General features: G+C 37.2%; 1 protein-coding gene across 7 annotated transcripts in view; it reads left to right on the top strand.

The window, feature by feature from the left end:
* LOC150094432 (protein alan shepard-like) overlaps window positions 1-21,568 on the top strand; it is a 725,446-nt gene that overhangs the window by 396,223 nt on the left and 307,655 nt on the right. For all 7 annotated transcript variants that reach the window (XM_090411869.1, XM_090411870.1, XM_090411873.1 and 4 more), the window contains one exon: window positions 16,662-16,723. In XM_090411869.1, the coding sequence (XP_090267995.1) occupies window positions 16,662-16,723 (62 nt within the window). The remainder of the gene's footprint in view (window positions 1-16,661; window positions 16,724-21,568) is intronic.

Below are 21,568 nucleotides of genomic sequence, written 5' to 3'. Positions count from 1 at the left end.
GGATGGGCTGGCAATTTGGGATTTAGCCGACCAAATTGTATTCTTATTGGTTAAACCAAAATAAAAAATGATGGTACAACATGACAAATTTTCATGCCGGCTGGGGCGTCGCCCGGTTAAACAAGGCCCCCGTTGTTTTCGCCAGGGAACCAGGGCGAACAGCGAAAAGTCAGCTACTGGAACAAATCTGAAAACAAACCCCAACTCAACATCACCAGAGTTAAAGATCGGTACTATCAACGTAAGAAGCCTGAATGGCAAAGAAATGGAGCTAGCTGAGGAATTAGATAAGTACCAGATCGACATAATAGGGGTGACTGAAACAAAAAAGACCAAAACTGGTGAGATCTTTCTGAGCAATAAATACAAAATGTTATATTCAGGCAATGACAATCAAGGAAAAGAAGGAGTAGCCATAGTATTCAACACAAAATACGAGGCTAATCTTCTTGAATGGCAGTCAGTCTCAAGTAGAGTAATGTGGACAAATATGAGAATGGGGAACTGGACAATGAGACTTATTTGTGCCTATGGTCCCACAGAAGGTTCTACTAAGGTAGAAGTGGAGGAATTTTTTGAGGCTTTAGAAAAAGCAACTGACACAATGAAAAAGGAAAAGTTGGTCCTTGTTGGGGATCTAAATAGTAGAGTAGGAAATGATTGTGAGGCATACAAAAATATTTTGGGAAAATTTGGAGGAAAGAGCAAAGCTAATAATAATGGCAAATATCTGTTGGATTTCTGCTCAGGACATGGACTGGTTATTACTAACACCATGTTCCAACATAAAAATGTGCACAAATTCACATGGAGAGAAGAGGCAAGGAATAAGAAAAGTATCATTGACTATGTTATTGTTGATAGTGATGTTTTCTCCCTGGTGCAGGACACCAGAGTGTACAGAGGATTTGAAATTGGAAGTGATCACTATTTAGTCTTGAGCAGGATAAAATTGAATTTCATATTGAAAAGAATAACATGTAAGAAAGTTTTAAAGCGAATTAAAGTTGAGCAGCTCTCAGATGTGAACTGTAGACTAAAATACACAAATATTATTGAAAAGAAAATGAAAGAGTTTGAGAACAGGAATCAAACCTTGGAGATTCAGTGGCAAACTCTGAAGGAAACATTGATTGATTCTGCCAGAGAGGCATGTGGTGAGGTTGTGTGCAAGGATAAAAAAATTAGAACTCCCTGGTGGACACAGGAAGTCAAAGAGGCAATGAAGGAAAAGAAGAAAGCATATCAAAAGTTCCTGGCAAATAAGTCAGCTTTTACTCTTACAGAATACAGAGACAAATGTAAGAAAGCTAAACAGTGTGTAAAACTAGCTAAACAAAAGTCATGGGAGGACTTTGGCAAGAATATAGAAAATAAATATCAAGAAGGTGGCAAAATATTCTGGAGGTTGTTGAAGAAGCTTAGGAATGGAGGAAAGAGTGCTGTAAAAGGAATTAGAGATGATAAAGGTGAAATGAAAACAGGAGAAAAAGATATCCTTGAAGTATGGAGTAATTACTTTGAAAAACTGCTAAATGAAACAAGCAGTGATGACAGCACAGTGGTAAAAAAACACTGACCAGGCATGCAGTCAGGAATACATATCCACACTTGAAGTAGAAAAAGCCATCAAAGGCTTGAAATGTGGAAAGGCAGCAGGAGTAGATGATATTCGACCAGAAATGCTGAAGTATGGTGGTATAAGAGTCTTACAGTGGCTGCACTGCATAGTTCAGAAAGCCTGGACAGAGGGACGAATTCCCGATGATTGGAGTAGAGCTCTCATAGTACCCATATATAAAAAGGGAAATAAAACTGAATGTGAGAATTACAGAGGTATTTCCCTACTGAGTGTTCCTGGCAAGATCTATGCAAGTATACTTGAGAAACGGTTGAGAAAAATTGTGGAAGAAAAGCTTGGTGAAGAACAAGCTGGATTCAGGCCAAATAGAGGCTGTCAGGATCAGATCTTCACTTTACGACAAATAGTCGAGAAAGCATGGGAATATAACAAAGATCTGTATTTAAGTTTTGTCGATTTGGAAAAGGCATATGACAAGGTGCCAAGAGAGAAGCTATTCAATACGCTGCAGTTATATGGTGTCAATGGGGCATTATATCAAGCAATACTTAGTCTTTATTTGAGTTGCAAGTCAGCAGTTAGAATTGAAGGAAGTACAGGAAGATGGTTTAATGTTAAATCTGGTGTGAGACAAGGATGTACATTATCCCCTCTGTTATTCATTATCTATATGGATCACATTATGAAGGAATGTGGTATTCAACCTGATATCAAAATTGGAGATGTTAATGTCAGCTCTTTGCTTTATGCGGATGATGTTATACTTCTAAATAAATCCGCTACAAGTCTGCAAGATTCTCTGACTAAATTGAATAGCTGTTGTAATAGATATGGTATGAAGGTCAGCAATAAAAAGACAAAAACAATGAAAATAGGCAGAATCATTGAAAATGTCAACTGTGTTGTGAATGGAGAACCTGTGGAACAAGTAAAACATTTCAGCTACTTAGGCACAATTTTTACTGAAGATGGTAAACTAAATATAGAAATAGACAACAGAATCAGCAAAGCTGGTATCGTGGGAAGTCAATTGAATAAATTCATATGGAATAAGAAAGAAATTAGTCGGAACACTAAATTAGCTGTATACAAGACTGTGTTCAAACCAATTTTAACTTATGGATCTGAGAGCTGGGTCAGAAGTAAAACACTTGACCAAAGACTAGAGACCGCAGATATGAGAGTCCTGAGAAAGATTAGAGGCGTGAACAGATGGCATCAATGGCAATATCATATTAAAAATGAGGATATTAGGAAAGAACTTGACATTGTCAGCATCCAGGAATGCGTTTGCAGAGCTAATCTCAGATGGTATGGTCACTTAAATAGAATGGGAGAGGAAAGATTAGCAAAACAAGTGTTCTCTGCCAGGTTGGCAGGAAAACGACCCAGAGGAAGACCAAGATATAGGTGGATTGATACGGTACAAAGTGCCTTAGACGATAGAAATATAAGATCTGATAATGTTGGAGTCTTGACAAGTAACAGACTGATTTGGAGGAAAATTGTAGATAGGAAGTTAGTAATGATGTAATTTTTTTCATATAGTACTGTCATATCCTGTACACTCCTTGAGGGTACATGACAGGAATTTGATGATGATGATGATGATGATGAGTTAAATACACCGGTCTTTGCACCACCCTTGTGCAATGGAATTACCACACATTCCTTCCATTCCTGCGGAATCTTCTCTGTTCTAAGACTCATAATAAACAGCCTGGTGAAAGGAATGGCCAATTCAGCTGAACACTCTTTTAGCGCACGTGCTGATATTCCATCAGTCTCTATTGCTGAATTCTTATTGAATTTTTGCAACAGCTCTAATACCTCAGCCTCACACACCTGTGTTTCTTCATCTAGTGGGAAGAAACAGTGAGCTCAATGTTGCGTTCACCAGGTTGAACGCTTTTAACAAAATGGGCAGTCATTAACTGCCCATTTTGTTAAAAGAACCAATGATCCAAATGGTTCTTTTTTTCCAGAATGATGGCTAACAATATGAGAAATCATACCAAATCCTCTTCTGCATCTATAATCCTCATGTCATCTGGATTTAGAAGAGTTATCCTTTCATATTCATTCTTTCTTTTACTTGCTGCATATCAATAGAATTCTTGTGGGTTGTCTTTAGCATGCAAAGCCAGTTTCTTTTCATACTCAGACTATGCTCTCCGTACAACAGTTGTGATTATTCTAGCCCTGCTTATAACGTTCATAACGGACGTCATCCTTATGCAAACGGTGTTCTTTTCACATTATTTTTTTCTTGCTTAATAAGATTACACATCCATTTGACTCTTATTCAATTTATTCTTCAAACTCTTGGGACACATTCTGATATCGCATCATTTAAGTATTGTTTAAATGCTTCCCTGTCGATATTCTTTCCATCCAGCAACTGATCCCATTTCACTGAACTCAGTATACTCAGGTTGTCATAATTTCCTGCTTAGTTCAGCATGTAATCTTTCCTAAATGAAACATTCATAAACTTAGTCACTTCCCAAGTAAGTGCTGGATGATCACTGTCACCAACCAGAGGCTGAATAGTTATGTCTTTAACTTAAATGCCCTATGACACTATAATCAAATCTAACACTCTTTGCCCTCGAGTTCCTTCTGATCACATGCTGCTTGAGGAAGTTGTTCCACAACAGCTCAATAAATGCATTTTCATTCTTCTAATGAGATGCTACTGCTACCCAATCAATATTTGGATAATTAGAGTCTCCCATCAAGGAAAAGAAGGAGTAGCCATAGTATTCACGAGGCTAATCTTCTTGAATGGCAGGGAGTCTTAAGCAGAGTGAGTGATGTGAGCAAATATCAGAATGGGGAACTGGACAATGAGACTTATTTGAGCCTATGGTCCCACAGAAGGTTCTTCTAAAGTAGAAGTGGAGGAATTTTTTGACACTTTAGAAAAAGCAACTGACACAATGAAAAAGGGAAATTTGATCCTTGTTGGGGATCTAAATACCAGAGTAGGAAGTGATTGTCAGACATACAAAAATGTTTTGGCAAAATTTGGACTAAAGAGCGAAGCTAATAATAATGGCAAATATCTATTGGATTTCTGCTCAGGATATGGACTGGTTATTATTAAGACCATGTTCCAACATAAAAATGTGCACAAATTCACATGGAGAGAAGAGGCAAGGAATAAGAAAAGTCTCATTGACTATGTTATTGTTGATTAAAGGTAACTTTAATAAATAACTTCTATATTGCGGCAACGTTACGTTGCCATCTTCAGGAACATAAAGATATGGTATGTGCACGCAAGCACTAACAAAAGCAAATGAGGAAGAAAGCAAGAAACTAATATTGTTCCTAAAGTCCTAATGGTGCCCTCTGGTGGGCTAATTTGGTTGAATTGGCAGTTGGGCTGAAGTTCTCAAAATGTAAGTCTCCCAAATTTGGGGTAGTTTCATGCACCCAAATTTGTTGAGGTTAGGAACGTATTTTAGAGCTGCTGAAGATTCCTTGAATAATCTCTCGTATTTAAACTTGCTTCGGTATATTATTTTTGTTTTCTTCCAACGAATTCTATGGTGGGTATCTAAGGCATGGTCTGCCATCCCAAGAGCGGCTGTACTGGTGGAACCGGATGTAGTCTTTGTGTTCTGAAATCCTGATATTTGTTGTTCTGCCTGTTTGGCCAAAGTAGGATAATTTGCAGCAGCAACGGGACCTGGTATACACCAGGTATGTCTAGAGGAAGTGGTTGGTCTTTGGTAGAGCGGATAAGGGATGCCAACTTTTTATATGGTCTGTAACTGTTAATCATTCTGCAACAATCAGTATGTGTAATAGGGAAAAGTGAGATCAGGTGATCATGATCATCAAATTCCTGACACCTTCCTGCAGGGGATGTACAGGATATTGTGATAGTACTACGTGAAAAACTTGCATCATTACTAACTTCCTATCAACAATTTTCTTCCAAATCAATCTGTTATCTATCAATACTCCAACTTTATCAGATCTTATATATCTGCCTTCTGAGGCACATTTTAATATATCAATCCACCTATATCATGCTCTTCCTCTGGGTCTTTTTCCTGCCATCCTGGTAGAGAACACTTGTTTTGCTAATTTTCCTCTCTGTTCTGTTTAAGTGGCCAAACCACCTGAGATCAGCTCTGCTAACAATGGCAAGTTCTTTCCTAATATCCTCGTTTTAAACATGTTATTGCCATTGATGCCATCTGTTCACGTATCAAATCTTTCTCAGGACTCTCTAGTCTGGTCAGGATTTTATTTCAAACCCAGCTCTCAGATCCATAAGTTAAAATTGGTTTGAACTCTGTCTTATATACAGCTAATTTAGTATTTTGGCTAATTTCTTTCTTATTCCATAGAAATTTTTGCAATTGACTTCCTATCATACCAGCTTCATTGATTCTGTTGTCTATTTCCATATTTTTACCATCTTAACTAAAAATTGTGCCTAAGTAGCTAAAATGTTTTACTTGTTCTATAGGTTCTCTATTCATGATGCAATCGATATTTTCACTGTTTCTGCATATTTTCATTGTCTTTGTCATGTTATTGCTGATTTTCATACCAAATTTATTACTACAGTTATTCAATGTAGTCAGGGAATCCTGCAAATTTGTTCCCAGCTTTATTTAAAAGTATAATATCTGCATAAAATAAAGAGCTGAGATCAGCATCTTCAATTTTGATATCAGGTATTCTATTTGATAATAGAATACTACTTTTCTTCATAATGTGATCCATATAGATAATGAATAACAGAAGGGATAATGCACATCCTTGTCTGACACCAAATTTAACATTAAATTGTCTTCCTGTACTTCTTTCAATTCTAACTGCTGCCTTACAACTCTAAAGACTAAGTACAGGTATCCCTTGCTTAACGTGGTTTTGCTTAACGCGGTGAAATTAATTGCTACAATCCCTTGATATTTTTATGGCTGTTTTTATTATATAAATCTTTGATATTATTTTTTATTATATAAATCTTCCCATCTGGCCATTCTCTTTGTTTTATTTTCAATTAGTTGTCCCTCTTTTTTTTGATCATTATAATTTTTGTTGTCCATGTCTTACTAATTTGGTCTATTTGTTTATATAATCGATGAAGGTTATTTTCTTTTGATAGCTTTTCTGCCATTTTGCATTTTTCTTCTAACCAGTTATTCTTGTCTCTTTTAACTAGTTTTCTAATTTCTCTCGTTAATCTATTATATTCATTTCTGTTATAATTCTGTTTTAGTTTCATGCAATTCCTTTGATCTCATATCCTTTTTACTTCATTCGAGATCCAATCCTTTTTACTTTCTCCTTCTGTGTAACATATTGTTTTTTCTGCCAAATTTAATAGTATTTCCTTTAATTTGCACCAGTGTTCTTCGATGTTTATATTCTATTTTGGTAGTTCCTTCAGATTTTTATCTAGTTCTAGTTGATATTTTCTTAGAATATTGTTGTCTTGTAGTTTTTTTACATTCAGTCTCCTTTTGACTTCCAGATTTTAACTTTATTCTTAGGTTGCTAATACTAGCTTATGGTCTGATCCACAATCTGCAGAGAAAGATCTGCAGTTTAGGATACTTGATTTCCATCTTTGGTTTACAATGATATAGTCTAGCATATTCTTGGTTTGTCTGTCTGGTGATATCCATGTCTATTTTCTTTGGTGTTTTGGATGTTTAAAGAGAGTGTTGGTTATTGTTAATCTATTATTTGAGCAGAAATTTAGCAGTCTTTCGCCACGTTCATTGGCTATCTCCAATTTCTTTATGGAACATTTTGAACAACGTATCTTTGACAATATTTCTCCCAGACCTACTCATTGGTTCAGATATGTCGATGACATTTTTGCTGTATGAAATGGCTCTTCTCATGAACTTCAACAATTTCTGACTAAGTTAAACGCATTTCATCCTAGGATCAAGTTTACCCTAGAAGTAGAATCAAATAAGCAGTTAGCCTTTTTAGATCTTCTAATTCTTCGCAAACCAGATGGTAACCTACGTTTCTCAGTTTATAGAAAGAAGACTCATACAGGCTATTATATCCGTGCGGAATCTCATCACCATCCCAGTCAAAAGGCAGGAACTATTAAAACACTGGTTCATCGGGCCCACTCCTTTTGTTCTACAGACAATCTTTTACAGAAAGAACTACAATATATAACTTCTTCCTTTCTATCTAATGGTTATAAGAATTGCTTCATTAAAAGAACTTTGAGTAGTTTTAATATGTCTTCCTCTTCAAACACAGAGGAAATAACGAGCATTACTATCCCTTATGTACAAGGCATCAGTGAACGTATAGCAAAAGTTTTAAAACCACTGAATATTTTTGTTGCCTTTCGACCGTTTAGAAAAATCTCCACCTTTCTCACTTCTCCTAAGGACAAGCTTCCACATCTTAATCATCCAGGTGTCTACCAGATTCCGTGCTCTTGTGGATTATCTTATTTCGGACAAACGGAAAGATCTGCCTCTATTCGGCTAGAAGAACACCAATCTTATATTGAATACTTTAAACCTGAAAAGTCTGGACTTTCTGAACATGCCATCTTCACTAGACACAGAGTTCATTGGAGAAAGACAAGAGTTCTTCACAAAAGTCAGTTTCTCATGGAACGCCTGTATAAAGAAACATGTGAAACTCTACTTCATTATCCTAACTTAAACAGATCCGACAGCTTACGTCTATCCCCTTTATGGGAGATAGTACTTTACAAATCAGCTAATCTTTCCTAACTTTTTTTAGGAAAGTTATTCACCTTTTTAGTTATCTTACACCAGCTACTTAGGTGGCGCTTTTTGGAATTCTCAGTTAGTGTTTAATTTTGAGCTTAATGTACTGAAGATGCCTGTGACACACAGGCGAAAATTATACTATTAAATAATCTTTCTACGTGAGTTTTTTTCCATTATTTATTTTGTATTGATATGTCTACTCACGGTATACCTCTTTTAAAACTGGATGTATGGTGGTGGTAGCCATATGCTACCATACTAGGGAGATGCTTACAAGTAAGGTGGTGTCCTATTGCCTTCTTTGTCATGGTATATTTATGACTGTAGCTGTGTGTGTTCACAGGACTAGTTTGCTTGTTTTGAGGGATGAAAAACCTGAGTTAACAGAATAAAAAAAACCCTCCATCTCCATATGAGGTTGGTTTACTCACCTTTAGTCAGAAGAGACCAGATAAAGGTTCCCCACATCATTGTTGGGAATTGAACTCGGGTATTTCCGACGAAAGGGCTTTGTGTATACTGACTGAGCTACGGAACAACTCCATACATCAAGGATATCTTTTTCTCCAATTTTCATGTCACCTTTTTCATCTCTAATTCCTTTTGCAGACTCTTTCCTCCATTTCTGAGCTTTTTTAACAGCTTCGAGATTATTTTGCTACCTTCCTGGTATTTATTTTCTATGTTCTTACCAAACTGTTCCCATGACTTTTGTTTAGCTATTTTTACACAGTATTTAGCTTTCTTACATTTGTCTCTCTATTCTTTAGAAGCACAAGCTGGCTTATTTGCCAGGAACTTTTGATATGCTTTCTTCTTTTTCTTCACTGCCTCTTCAACATCCTGTGTCTGCCATGGAGTTGTGATTTTTCTATCCTTGCTGGCAATCTCACCACATGCCTCTCTGGCTGAATCAATGTTTTCTTCAGGATTTGCTGCTGAATCTCCAAGGTTTGGTTCCTGTTTTCTAGCAGTTTCATTTTATCTTCAATAATGTTTGTGTATTTTAGTCTACAGTTCACATCTGAGAACTGCTCAACTTTTATTTGCTCTAAAATTTTCTTACACGTTTTTCTTTTCTATATTCAATTTTATCCTTCTCGAGACTAAATTATGAACACTTCCAATTTCAAATCATCTGTACACTCTAGTGTCCTGCACCACTGAGAAAACATCACTATGAACAATAACGTCGTCAATGAGACTTTTCTTATTCCTTGCCTCTTCTTTCCATGTGAATTTGTGCACATTTTTATGTTGGAACATTGTGTTAGTAATAATCAGTCCATGTCCTGAGCAGAAATACAACAGGTATTTCTCCTTAATGCTCTTCTCCAAATTTTCCCAAAATATTTCTGTGTCTGACAATCATTTCCTACTCTTCTATTTAGATCTCCAACAAGTACCAACTTTTCCTTTTTCATTGTGTCTGTTGCTTTCTCTAAATCCTCAAAAAATTCCTCCATTTCTATTTTAGTAGAACCTTCTGTGGGACCATAGGCACAAGCGAGTCTCATTGTCCAGTTCCTTATTCTGATATTTGCCCACATCCCTCTACTTGATATCTCATACGATTCAAGATCTACTTCTTCATTTCCCTGATTGTTTTTGCCCAAATATAACATTTTGTATTTATTGCTTAGAAAGATTTCACTAGGTTTTGTCTTTTTTGTATCAGTCACCCGTATTATGTTGATCTGGTACTTATCTAATTCTTCTGCTATTTCCATTTCTTTGCCATTCAGGCTTCTTATATTGACAGTACCAATCTTAAATTCTGGTAATGTTGAGTTGGGAAATGTTTCAGTTTTTATTCCAGTAGATTACTTTCGCTGTTCTTCCTGGTTCTCTTGCAAAAACAACGAAGGCTTTGTTTAACCGGCGATGCCCCAGCTGACATGAAATTCTATCAGATCTGGTGATTGAAGATCGAGTTTGCGTTTCTGTTGAGAAAAGTTGATTCAATGTTACAGATTGGAGATACAATAGACATCATTGAGGTTGGAATAATTATAAAGTATTTTTTATGTAATGGATCTGGAAGTCTTGGAAGTTTTCCACTTGGTTATACTATAAATTAAAGATGCTAAGAAATTATATTCCTGGTTTTATCTTTTATTGAAGGGTATTATTCACATGTAATAAATTGCATGTGAAGTAGCTTGACAACTGGATACTTGAATATAGAGGCTGACTTTGCATCACTTGCCTTAGTATCCCATAATGCAAAGCACATATCCTTACAGACATGTATAATGTTATGCATTATGGGAAGAGCCATTACCCAGACTGGTTTCGACCTTTATTGAATTCTCATCAGTGAGAGTGAGACTCGAAAAAAAATGCCAAACTGTAATGAATTTATTTCATGTTGAAACTATTTGCTTGCACTTGGATAAAGGATTACCCTGGGTATGACCATGACCAATCTGATACTGCTTCTCTCAAGCAATGCGTGACCACTTCCCATGTACTACTGACATTCTTCCTTGTAGCTTCTTAAGCGATAGCACTACTCCAAGTTATCCCCCTAAGGCTGTCCTAATTACCAGCCTTATATTTCAATATAAACATTTTCTTGACATAGGATTCTACATGTTTAGCAACTACTTAGGACTAGACTGCGTGATCACTTTCCCTGATTAGAGGCAGTGACTTATGTTTATCTCATACATGAGAGGTTGGTTAATCAACCCAAGGACTTTAGTACCGTGTATGGGTAGTGGATTGGAAAAGGAGAAATTTATTTACATTTGGCGTAAAAGGCTATGTATATTGTATTCCTTGGAAACACATCAGGGAGAAGGCTGTTTTGCAGTACAGTAATAGGGGACGGAGGATGAAGAAAAGAAACTTGTTCTTAGGATATCAAGGAATACTGTGAAGGGATATTGGGTGGCAGTTGCACGTGTTCCAGCTTAGTACTGAGTGGGGAAATTATTGATTCTATTTCAGATGAACATTTGTCATGGAAATATTTATAGAATGCACATATTGCAGAAACCAAATGCTTGTGCAAAAGTGGGAGGAGTGAATTGGTAGTTATTAATCAATCTAATTGCCCTCCTCTGTATTGAGTCGATCATATTGAGGGAGCTCTTTGCCCCCCCCCCCCCCCCCCACACACACACACACTCTAAATTTGAGAGCAGTATTCAGTTGTTCGGCAGATTTGTGATTTGAATAAGGTTAACAGCTGTTCAGAGGTAATGGTAATGTTTTAAGTAAAAGAGAAATCCTAGTTTTTCAGAAGCTGAAGATGCAGTGGCTGTGATGTGTTTATGCCAGGAGAGGCTTGATGTCAGTGTGATTCCAAGAAGATAAATCTCATCTAGTCTGGAAATTTGGATGTTTTCAAAAATAATACTGGGAGAAAATGGTTCTTTTTTTTTTGTGAGAAATAAGACAGCACTAGGTTTTACTAGGATTGACGAAGTTACCCTGAATCTCCATTGGAGGACGACTTGGAGATCAGAATTGAGGACAGTCATGGCTAATGTTCTGTAGGTTGAGATAAGTTGTGTAGAGTAAGGTTTATCGAGTGAAAGGGAAGGGTGCAGTCATCTGTGAAACTGCGTATTGGGTTGGAGATCAACTGAAGTAGGTCATTAATATATATAGAAGGAAGAGGGTTGGTGAGAAAACCATGTTTCTGTCTGGATGCACACTATACGTGCATCCAGACAGAAACTAGCAATCCACCTGCAGAAATCTTGAGACATTCCAAATGATAGAAGTTTGCATACTAAGCCTTTGTGCCAGACCCAGTCAGAAGCTCTGGAGAGATCAAGTGCAACCACTTGAGATTCACCAAACTTCTCCATGGCATTTGTCCAGATATATGGGTGATATGTTTAAGTAGATCTCCTGTTGATCGGCAGTGATGGAATCTATACTGGTGGTCATTTATAAGCTGGGTGGCTTTGAGGTAGTGTAGGTGTTGAGAATTGATTGTTTTCTCCATTACTTTAGATAAGAGTGAGATCGAGCGGTACTTTAAAGGCAGTGATTTGTCGCCCTTCTTGGGAATGTGTTGAATATAGGCCAATTTCCAGGCTGTGGGATAGATACCACTGGAGTAGTGCACAACCCTTCAGGACAATTGGACGAATGCCATCAGGGCCAGGAGAATTTTTGTGTCAGATTTGGACAATATTTTTCTGATCTGTTTCTGGCAAAAGGATATAGAGGTCATTGTATATTGGGCATCTGGAATGGTTGGGGAGAATTTACCATTGTCAATTATGTGGATGATAGTGCAATACAACCATCTGGGTATGACGGGTAGGATAGTGTTGGGCAAAAGTTACGACCAATTGCTTTGGTGGCAGCAGATCAAAAGGCCAGGATACAGTTTGGACAGGCTGTTAGTTTCCTGCTTTTTACTCTTTCAAACACTGTTTTAGAAGTATTGATAGTTTTCTTGAAGCTCTTTCGGGCTTGAGCATAAGCACTAAACAAGGATGGAGTTCTTGATGTAAGCCAGTTGCAATATGCTTGATTTATTATTTGTACAGCCTTGGTACATCTTTTGGAGAACCAGGGTTTTCCCACTGTTAGAGGACAGCAGTTCAGAGTAGTGTGGGGATGTATGTTTCCATGCCAGTAAGGATTACTTCGGTGATATGTTTGGGTTGGATGACCCAATAGTCCAACTATGGAATGAGGATATTCCACTTGGCACTGTTATAATGCTAAACTATTCTTGTACGGAAGTAGCTGTGTAAATGTTGTTGCATGGTAGAGGATATGAATTCTAGATTTGGGTCAGAATTACCTAGGGGAGCCCAGTACATTCACCGCATATTTGGAAGGATCATTAGTGTGGAAGAGATCTAGGGTGTTTGGGGACTGGTTCGGGTTATTTGGTATTCTGGTTGGCATGTGAACAATTCGTACAAGGTCATTGGTGATGGCAAATGTTTCAGCATCTCTGCCTGCTAGATCTGTACAATTGGAAGAGGAGAGCCAGTTGGTGTTATGGACATTAAAATATCCTAGAAGAGGATTTTGCTGTTAGGGAAGTGGGACTGGAGTAAATCAAATTTTAAGGAGAGGAAATTAAAGAGTTCAGGGTAATAGGCATTAGGACAGCGATAGGGACAGCAAATGAATTTTACTGAGTGGGGGAAGGGAAATTGTCAACCAAAGAAGGTCAAGGTTGGGTGATCCTAGGTTGGGAAAGCTCTCTGGCAAGGTATGTCAGAGCAGATATATGCTCAGGTGCCACCCTGGGTTGAAAGGAGTTAAAGAGCGTGTAGTTTGGAAGGTTGAGATGAATAGTGCTGGGTAATGCAGTGCATACCTGTCTCCATGGTGGCTACTAGCGATGTCACTTGATTTTTGCACTAATTTAACTTGTTTGTAGTTGAACCAACTGTTGTCTCCATTTTGGCATTTTTCTTCAAGTTGTTTTTGAAGTTGATGTCTGTGTTCTCTCAGGACAAAAGTTAGGTCAGGTCAAGCACATATGCATGATTGGGGGTGGGCGAGTGCCTTTGAACTTGTTATTAATCACTATTATTTGTTTAAATGTGCTTGTGGGTGTGTCAGAAGTCACTTTCACGAGGCATGGAAAGTTCTTTTATCCTTTCTTTTATTTATGGGTCTGAAACGGTGTAAGCTCACAATATTTCTAGAATCAAAATTGCATTCTCCTGCTAATTTGCTTATGTCATTATGTGAGTGACTTCCTTGGGTTCTGGTAATAACATTATATCGATATTCATCACTTTCAAACCCCTGGTCCTCTCCATGTATGTTGTTTCAGGAAATCCTTCAGCAATGGTATAAAGTTGACTTCCATCTGGTTGTACCTTCTTTCCTTCTATCAATTTAACTATGGGGACATAACTGAAGTCTCCCATAATAATTGCTCAGCCTGCACTCATCATGCTAATCTGCTGAGATTGCTTAAGCAGATGAGCCGAGGGCCATCTCCCTGAGACCTAATGTCCTTAACTTCTATTTTTGTTGCTTGACGTTCCTCAAGTATCATCATCAATATCCCAATCTCTCAAAATACAATGCCCCCTATATAATTCTATCCCTGTAACAGTATCATTTTCTGTCAATCCTATTTCAGTGATGCTTATAATTTTTAGCCAAGTCCATCTATAGCTTTTTTCCCCTTTTAATGTAATTAGGCTCTCTTGAACCAGCAAGCTGCCGTTGGCCTATGATGAATAGTCCACATTTTTATGGTCAGTAATGATTTGAATTAGTCTGGGTGGGTGACAATTCCTCTAATACATGGCTATATACATGTCTGAAAGAAAGTGTGCAGTGCATTATGGATGCTAGGCAATTTGATATGAAGTCATCAGTCTCCATATACAAGTAGCATAGTTAGTAAAATTCATGGGCGAATGTTTGTGTAGGCTTGGGTAAAGTATTGAAATAAGAATATAATTTTTTGTCTGTTATGATTTAAAAACAAAAATTGTTCCTCTAAAATGGAATGATAATAGTAAAGTATGTTACTGTAGTACAGGGTGTCTACATTGAATTTCCCTAGTTTCAACATATTACTACTACTTAAGTGTATGGATCATGTTGTTGAAATTGTGCAAATGAGAAGGAACACTCGCTAAGTTTTTTCTACCAAAAAAAAACCAAACAAACAAACAAAAAAAAAAAAACGTGCTCCTTTAGTAGCACACACAGTGTCAAGCCGATAGTCTAATCTCCAACCAGGTTCTCTAGGCTGCCCACTTTAGTTCTGTATGTGAAGGACATAGTTCCACAAGAAAAAAATCAAGTGGGGTAAGATCTGGAGATCATGCTGGCCAGGGAATCGGTCCTCCTTGTCCAATCCACCGCTGAAGGAAGACTCTGTCAAGAGTTGCACAGACCTCCAAATGCCGGTGTAGCAGAGCACTACCCTGTCGAAAGAGGATGTGCGACTGCAAGTCTCAGAGTTGTGTTAAGACAATTTTCCAGCATGTCGAGGGAAATCATTCTGTCCATGTTGCTTTCCACGAGAGAAAAAAATGAGCCAGTTATAACGTTTCGCATTACACCACACCAGACATTTACCTTGAAACTGTCACACATGTGTGTTCCATGACAAAGTGAGGATTTTCACTCCCCCATATCCTGACATTGTGCCTATTCATTTTTTCGCTAACATGAAAAGTGGCTTCGTCCGAAAAGAAAATCTGGATTATCGTCGACACGTTCCAGAATTTCAGCTGCAAAGATTACCCGTTGTGACTTATCTTTTGACCAGACGAAAAAAGTCGTGAGAAAACACCTGGTTTGAGAAAGGGGGGAGGGGGGGAACCTTCACTACTTTGTCACCTGGTGCATATCTTTACATTCTTGCAACTTGTCATACTTCGTTCAAACAGGCAGATCAATGAAAAACACATTGCTGAACACCAAAGTTCTATGCAAATGATTCAACCTTATAAACCTGGATTGGCACAACATGGAAATGACACTAGCCATGGGAGTTATTGAAAAATTACCAGAGAGCTCGATATATGCAGACTTCACTCATAATCATGATAATGTAACCCTAAAATGTTTAAGTAAAGCAACACGCTATTGAATTTTATTAAACTTATCCATGCAAGTTTACAATTTCACCAACAAATTTTGCAAAATAACTCCATATACAATTCACGACAAGAGAGAACCAATAAAAGGGTTATGATGAAGCTTGATTTCCTGCAACACCTGCACTTTGAATGCAACTTATGATGGATGACCTTGTGAACAGTGGAGCGAGGTATTTGCAGTTCACATGATGCTCTCCTAATGGATTTTGTTAGGCTTTGTGCAAAGGATTTGCAAATCCTCTCTACGTTCTCTTCTGATATTGGCTGCTTCACTTCTCCATGTTGTTTCAAAATGCTTCCTGTCATTAAGAAATTTTCTTTCCTAACAGATGCTCTTGGAGTCGAGTGCTGCCTTTTTGTACATCTGATGGAACTTATGCTGAACTGCTTGGATTGATTTCAGCTCAGCTAACCACCACACAACTTGCACTTTCTCTGCACCTGATGCCATGTTTAAAACTACAATAGCCCTGTCCAGCAGCGGCATTGCATCCCAACGTAGGAAAAAATTCTGGATGAAACTTGTATAGTCTCTGGAACGTTTGAACAACCCAAACCTTACACACTTCCGCATTTCAATTTTTCACTGTTCTTTAATACTAGATAGGTCTAATGTGGACACCCTGTAATTTAATAATGCAGATGGAATTTAAAAGTGTAGTATTTTAATTTCATATACTTTTTATTTTTTGAGAAATATTATAATCATTTTGATCTCTATATCCAAATGTATAATTTCTAAAATAACTTTGTTTTTCTTTCACTAAGAATGGAAACAAGAGAACAGTGTGAGCACATAATATCTGTTTTTAATGGAAAGTTATTACCCGGTAAGTATTTTTTTTTACATTTTTTTTTAATTAACACTCAAATTTAAGCTTGCTTCTTTCTAATTCATTATATAATTTATAAAAAAAAATTATTAAAAAACAAAAGAAGCAATATTTTGGAAATTTTAAGATTTATGTCAATATTCAAAATTTGCAAAATGTAAAATATATCTGCAGCAAATATCACAGGGTTGTACTGGATAAAATGTATATACAACATCCATGAATAATTCTGTGAAACTCGAGCACAATGATGAATTCGTAAACCGAAACAATGAAACTGAAATACTAAACCAGAATGCAATAACAAATAAGCAGTTAGAATCAAAAGTAAATCCTCCAAATCAAAAGACATTATTTTGTTATCTAAGAATACGATATAGGTGACAAAAGTGCAAAATCTTTACATTATACCCTAGTTGCAATGACTGCATGGGATTCAGATAATTGGGAGAACCAACCAGGGCTTCTGACCTAATGTCCAATCCTCACCTTCTCGTGGTGCACCCTGTTGGGTATCAACCTGGATACTGAACGAACGAGGATGGGCTGGCAATTTGGGATTTATCATCATCATCATCAAATTCCTGCCATGTACCCTCAAGGGGTGTACAGGATATGATAGTACTACATGAAAAAAATTACATCATTACTAATTTCCTATCTACAATTTTCCTCCAAATCAGTCTGTTACTTCTCAAGACTCCAACATTATCAGATCTTATATTTCTATCGTCTAAGGCACTTTGTACCCTATCAATCCACCTATATCTTGGTCTTCCTCTGGGCCATTTTCCTGCCAATCTGGCAGAGAATACTTGTTTAGATAATCTTTCCTTGCCCATTCTGTTTAAGTGACCATACCGCATTCCTGGATGCTGACAATGTCAAGCATTCTTTCCTGATATCCTCATTTTAAATATGATATTGCCATTGATGCCATCTGTTCATGCCTATAATCTTTCTCAGGACTCTCATATCTGCGGTCTCTAGTCTTTGGTCAAGTGTTTTACTTCCGACCCAGCTCTCAGATCCATAAGTTAAAACTGGTTTGAACACTGTCTTGTATACAGCTAATTTAGTGTTCTGACTAATTTCTCGCTTATTCCATATGAATTTATTCAATTGACTTCCCACCATACCAGCTTTGCTGAATCTGTTGTCTATTTCTACATTTAATTTACCATCTTCAGTAAAAATCGTGCCTAAGTAGCTGAAATGTTTTACTTATTCCACAGGTTCTCCATTCACAACACAGTTGACATTATCAGTGATTCTGCCTATTTTCATTGTCTTTGTCTTTTTATTGCTGACCTTAATACCATATCTATTACAACAGTTATTCAATTTAGTCAGAGAATCTTGCAGACTTGTAGCGGATTTATTTAGAAGTATAACATCCGCATAAAGCAAAGAGCTGACATTAACATCTCCAATTTTGTTATCATGTTTAATACCACTTTTCTTCATAATGTGATCCAAATAGATAATGAATAACAGAGGGGATAACGTACATCCTTTTCTCACACCAGATTTAACATTAAACCATCTTCCTGTACTTCCTTCAATTCTAACTGCTGACTTACAACTCAAATAAAGACTAAGTGTTGCTTGATATAATGCTCCATTCACACCATATAACTGTAGCATATTAAATAGCTTCTCTCTTGGCATCTTGTCATATGCCTTTTCCAAATCGACAAAACTTAAATACAGATCTTTGTTATATTCCCATGCTTTCTCGGCTATTTGTCGTAAAGTGAAGATCTGATCCTGACATACTCTATTTGCCCTGAATCCAGCTTGTTCTTCACCAAGCTTTTCTTCCACAATTCTTCTCAACCGTTTCTCAAATATACTTGCATAGATCTAGCCAGGAACACTCAGTAGGAAAATACCTCTGTAATTCTCGCATTCAGTTTTATTTTCCTTTTTATATATGGGTACTATGAGAGCTCTACTCCAATCATCAGGAATTCGTCCCTTTGTCCAGGATTTCTGAACTATGCAGTGCAGCCACTGTAAGACTCTTATACCACCATGCTTCAGCATTTCTGGTCGAATATCATCTACTCCTGCTGCCTTTCCACATTTCAAGCCTTTGATGGCCTTTACTACTAAGTATGAATATGTATTCCTGAATACATGCCTGGTCAGTGTTTTTTACCACTGTACTGTCATCACTGCTTGTTTCATTTAGCAGTTTTTCAAAGTAATTACTTCATACTTCAAGGATATCTTTTTCTCCCGTTTTCATGTCTTCTTAAACAACCTCCAGAATAATTTGCCACTTTCTTGCTATTTATTTTCTATTTTCTTGCCAAAGTCCTCCCATTTTGTTTAACTAGTTTTACACAGTGTTTAACATTCTTGCATTTGTGTCTGTATTTCTAAGAGCACAAGCTGACTTTTTTGCCAGGAACTTTTGATATGCTTTCTTCTTTTCCTTCACTGCCTCTTTAACTTTCTGTGGCCAACATGGAGTGCTGATTTTTCTATCCTTGCAGACAACCTCAATACATGCCTCTGGCTGAATCAATCAGGGTATTCTTCAAAGCTTGCCACTGAATCTCCAAGGTTTGGTTCTTGTTCTCAAACTCTTTCATTTTTTCTTCAATAATCTTTGTGTATTTTAGTCTACAGTTCACATCTGAGAGCTGCTCAATTTTTATTCTCTTTAAAACTTTCTTACATGTTATATTTTCAATATGAAATTCAATTTCATCCTACTTAAGACTAAATAGTGATCACTTCCAATTTCAAATCCTATGTACACTCTGGTGTCCTGCACCAGGGAGAAAACATCACTATCAACAATAACATAGTCATGAGACTTTTCTTATTCCTTGCCTCTTCTCTCCATGTGAATTTGTGCACATTTTTATGTTGGAACATGGTGTTAGTAATAACCAGTCCGTGTCCTGAGCAGAAATCCAACAGATATTTGCCATTATTATTAGCTTTGCTCTTTCCTCCAAATTTTCCCAAAATATTTTTGTATGTCTGACAATCATTTCCTACTCTGCTATTTAGATCCCCAACAAGGACCAACTTTACCTTTTTCATTGTGTCAGTTGCTTTTTCTAAAGCCTCAAAAAATTTCTCCACTTCTACCTTAGTAGAACCTTCTGTGGGACCATAGGCACATATAAGTCTCATTGTCCATTTCCTCATTCTCATATTTCCCCACATTACTCTACTTGAGACTGACTTCCATTGAAGAAGATTAGCCTTGTATTTTGTGTTGAATACTATGGCTACTCCTTCTTTTCCTTGATTGTTCTTGCCTGAATATAATATTTTGTATTTATTGCTCAGAAAGATCTCACCAGTTTTTGTTTTTTTTGTTTTGGTCACCCCTATTATGTCGATCTGGTACTTATGTAAATCCTCAGCTAGCTCCATTTCTTTGCCATTCAGGCTTCTTATGTTCATAGTACCGATCTTTAACTCTGGTGATGTTGAGTTGGGGATTGTTTTCAGATTTTTTCCAGTAGCTGACTTTTCACTGTTTGCCCTGGTTCCCTGGCGAAAACAACGGTGTCCTTGTTTAACCGGGTGACGCCCGAGCTTGCATGAAATTTTGTCTTTTGTACCAGCATTTTTTATTTTGGTTTAATCATTAAGAATACAGTTTGGTCGGCTAAATCCTACCAGCCTATCCTCGTTCGGCCAGTGTCCAAGTAGATACCCAACAGGGTGCACCACGAGAAGGTGAGGATTGGACATTAGGTCAGAAGCCCTGGTCGGTTCTCCGCATTCCTTTAAAGTCTATGTGGAGGTGTCCTCTCGGTTATACAACTTTGACCATTAAACACCCCATTTGGGATGGGATTTAGCCGACCAAATTGTATTCTTATTGTCTTGTACCAATATAGAAAATAATGGTACAAAATGACAAAATTTCATGCCCGCTAGGGTGTCGCCCGGTTAAACAAGGCTCCCATTGTTTTCGCCAGGGAACCATGGCGAACAGCGAAAAGTCAGCTACTGTAACAAATCTGAAAGCACACCCCCAACTCAACATCACCAGAGTTAAATATCGGTACTATAAACATAAGAAGCCTGAATGGCAAAGAAATGAAGCCAGCTGAAGAATTAGATAACTACCAGATCGACATAATAGGGGTGACTGAAACAAAAAAGACAAAAACTGGTGAGATCTTTCTGAGCAATAAATACAAAATGTTATATCCAGGAAATGACAATCAAGGAAAAGAAGAAGTAGCCATAGCATTCAACACAAAATACGAGGCTAATCTTCTTGAATGACAGGCAGTCTCAAGTAGAGGGATGTGGGCAAATATCAGAATGGAGAACTGAACAATGAGACTTATATTTGCCTAAAAAGGAAAAGGTGGTCCTTGTTGGGGATCTAAATGGCAGAGTAGGAAGTGATTGTCAGACATACAAAAATATTTTGGGAAAATTTGGATAAAAGAGCATAGCTAATAATAATGGCAAATATCTATTGGATTTCTGCTCAGGACATGTACTGGTTATTATTAAGACCATGTTCCAACATAAAAATGTGCACAAATTCACCTGGAGAGAGAAGAGGCAAGGAATAAGAAAAGTCTCAAAGAATAAGAATAAGAAAGTGATCACCGTTTAGTCTTGAGCAGAATAAAATTGAATTTCATATTGAAAAGAAGAACATGTAAGAAGGTTTTAAGGTGAATAAAAGTTGAGTAGCTCTCAGATGTGAACTGTAGGAAAAAAAAACAATAAACAAAGATTATTGAAGAAAAAATGAAAGAGTTTGAGAACAGGAAGCATACCTTGGAGATTCAGTGGCAAGCCTTGAAGAAAACCCAGATTGATTTAGCTGGAGAGGCAGGTGGT

The sequence above is a fragment of the Typopeltis vanoorti genome, chromosome 22, assembly GCF_054136105.1.
Source record: "Typopeltis vanoorti isolate ZY-2024b chromosome 22, IOZ_Tvanoo_1.0, whole genome shotgun sequence".
Lineage (NCBI taxonomy): Eukaryota > Metazoa > Arthropoda > Arachnida > Uropygi > Thelyphonidae > Typopeltis > Typopeltis vanoorti.
Note: the sequence above shows the minus strand (reverse complement) of the source record. Positions and strands in the feature narration are given on the sequence as shown.